The sequence below is a fragment of the Mandrillus leucophaeus genome, unplaced genomic scaffold (genome assembly GCF_000951045.1).
Source record: "Mandrillus leucophaeus isolate KB7577 unplaced genomic scaffold, Mleu.le_1.0 Scaffold296, whole genome shotgun sequence".
Lineage (NCBI taxonomy): Eukaryota > Metazoa > Chordata > Mammalia > Primates > Cercopithecidae > Mandrillus > Mandrillus leucophaeus.
This window is the reverse complement of record NW_012103098.1, coordinates 2,709,618-2,712,516: the sequence shown is the minus strand read 5'-3', so window position 1 is coordinate 2,712,516 and position 2,899 is coordinate 2,709,618. Positions and strand designations below refer to the sequence as shown.

Genomic DNA, 2,899 nt, shown 5'->3' with positions numbered 1-2,899 from the left:
ACCTCGCCCGGCTAGTTTTTTGTATTTTTTAGTAGAGACGGGGTTTCACCGGGTTAGCCAGGATGGTCTCGATCTCCTGACCTCATGATCCGCCCATCTCGGCCCCCCAAAGTGCTGGGATTACAGGCTTGAGCCACCACGCCCAGCCAAACCCTAACATTTTAATTTTAATTTAATTAATTTATTTTTTGAGACCGAGTTTTGCTCTTGTTGCCCAGGCTGGAGTGCAATGGTGCGATCTCGGCTCACCGCAACCTCTGCCTCCCAGGGTCAAGCGATTCTCTTGCCTCAGCCACTGGAGTAGCTGGGATTACAGGTATGCGCCACCACACCCGGCTAATTTTGTATTTTTAGTAGAGATGGGGTGTCTCCATGTTGGTCGGGCTGGTCTTGAACTCCTGACCTCAGGTGATCTGCCCACCTTGGCCTCCCAAAGTGCTGGGATTACAGGTGTGAGCACTGTGCCTGGCCCAAACCCCAACATTTTAAGGGTAACTGAGAATGGCCAGAGAGGCAAGGAAGGAAACCAGGAAGATTTGTTATCACAAAAGAAAAGAGGTTAAAGAAGTCCGGCTCTGTGAAGGGGAGGTAACCCCCTTCCTCTAGGAGAGACTGCAGGATATACAAATAATGATCTAGAAGGAGAGGGTGGAGAGAGGCTGGAGATACTGGACCCTTGAGGGTGGGAGAGGGTGGGACCAGAGCTGGGTGACAGGAGTAAGCCCTTGGAAGTTAGCTGGAAGAGTTCCTTATGATGACTTTCCTCTGTGAAGGAATAGAGGAAATGGCCATTACAGGGTGGGTGAAGAAGAGTCAGGATCATGGCTGAGGAAACAGGATTGTCAGACACCTCAATGGACCCAGTTAGAGGCATCAATTGGCCCCTCAGTGCACAGCAAGCAGGGTGAAGCATGGGGAAGGGAGGAAGTTGGATTAATCAGTGGTTGGGGTTTTGAGGTTGTGTCAGGAAGTTAAGATACTGACAAGAGTATGAAAGAATTTTAGCTGATTTGCCAGGAGAGAGAACAAGAGGCAGCTGAGTGGGGAAGACAGAGGCGGAAGGCCTGGGGAAGAAACCTGAGGTCCAAGGACAGGAGGGCTGGAAAGGTAATGGGGGTTGTGGTATGAACAGAAATCCTTCAGAGGAGCCCTGCAAATGACTGGAAGATGTTGAAGGTGAAGGGGGCTGGGTAAGCTTCATCCCCATGGGTAAGAGTGGTATCTGGGGAGAAGGCACAGGACAGGGGCAAGGAACCTGAGCTAGAGGCCAGCACTTTTGGTGACTGAAGGGGCATGATGGAGAGCAGGTGCCAAAGAAAGATGTTGGTAGACAAATGGCATGAGCCATGAAGGAAGATTTTTTTTTTTTTTTGAGAGAGAGTCTTGCTCTGTCGCCCAGGCTGGAGTGTGGGGGCACGATCTTGGCTCACTGCAACCTCTGCCTCTTGGGTTCAAGCGACTCTCCTGCCTCAGCCTCCCGAGTAGCTGGGACTATAGGTGCCTGCCACCACACCCGGCTAATTTTTGTATTTTTAGTAGCGACGGGGTTTCACCATATTGGCCAGGCTGGTCTCAAACTCCTGACCTTCGGCCTCCTGAAGTGCTGGGATTATAGGCATGAGCCACTGTGCCCGGCCTGGAAGAAGATTCTTTACATGAAGGTGGAGAATCAAAGGTCTGGCAAAGCAGCAGCTGGAACAAGGAAACTGATCTCCTCTCCCCACCTGAAGGTTTCTGGGTATGGGAGAGGGAGCATCAGAGAGCCAAGAGGCAAGAAGTGCCCTTGAGGAGCCAGGTTTTAGTTAAGAAGGATGACTTCAGAGCACAGAATAGAAATTATGGGGGAGAAGGAAGTGAGGGAAAGCTTAAAACACTAAGAGATGTGCTAAGACGTGATTCTATCTTTCAAGACACTGACTTTTACTCTAAGACTAGAACTCCATTATCATAGTCCTCATCTAACTCAAGTTTTAAGTTTATTTTGGCATTGAGTTAAATATTAGTGCCAAGATTCAGAAGTAGGTGACAGACCTAGACTGTTGGTTAAATTACTCAGATTGTTTTAATTTTAAATATGTTTCTTAAAAATCTAAGCAACTTTTTGTTTGATACAGATGATGTCTACCGTAGAAAAGCCTCAGAAAGACAGTATCAGAGAAGGCTGGAAGATGAATGAGACTGAACTTCAGCAGTCAATAAAGTCAATATGAATTTTTACTATTGGTTTCAGTGCCTTTTAAAATGTACTTTTCAGATCTCTTTTTCTGACACAGCTTGTCCTTGATCAGCTGCACAATATTCCAATAACTGTCTTTGCAAAGAATTTTTATAGTTCTGTCTCTGCTTGAGTACTTCCCAAGTCACTGCAGGACAACACTTGTGGGAAAATTATTTCCTCCTAAAACACTCACTCGATGAATCTAGTCCATGAAATATTTCTTAAAACAATTCAAGGATCAATCAGGATGCTTTTCAGTGAAGCCCGAATTGTTTTCGGCAACTTTGTTTTTAGGCAACTAATGATAACCTTATTTACTTTTTTGCAGAATTCAAATTAAATTATGGACACATTCTCTATTGCAAGATCATTTAAGCCAGGATAATTATGCAGGTTATATTTCTGCCAGCTACTAGACTATAAACTTTTTGCTAGGGTGGTGGAAATTCCGGATTGACTACGCATTTCTCAATGAACAGAAATATGCTCCTCCCTCGCTTGGCTCCACTAAATTGCGAGGACTGGACCTTCATGAGGACTCTGGGCAACAGGTTTTACGCTACTCTATGATGAAGATGCTGCTCTTCCATTCAGCTGCTAGAAACAGTTGCTCCTTCCATGAGAAAGTGAACCTACACAGCATAAGGCAATCCCAGACTTGAGCTAAATCAGAGGCTCAGT

General features: G+C 46.0%; 1 protein-coding gene across 1 annotated transcript in view; it reads left to right on the top strand.

Moving 5' to 3' along the window:
• Positions 1–2,261, top strand: part of SMIM4 (small integral membrane protein 4) — a 13,117-nt gene extending 10,856 nt beyond the window's left edge. The window contains exon 4 of the mRNA XM_011986283.1: positions 2,115–2,261. Coding sequence (XP_011841673.1) covers positions 2,115–2,176 — 62 coding nt within the window. The 3' untranslated portion in view covers positions 2,177–2,261. The remainder of the gene's footprint in view (positions 1–2,114) is intronic.
• Positions 2,262–2,899: the final 638 nt, after the last annotated feature.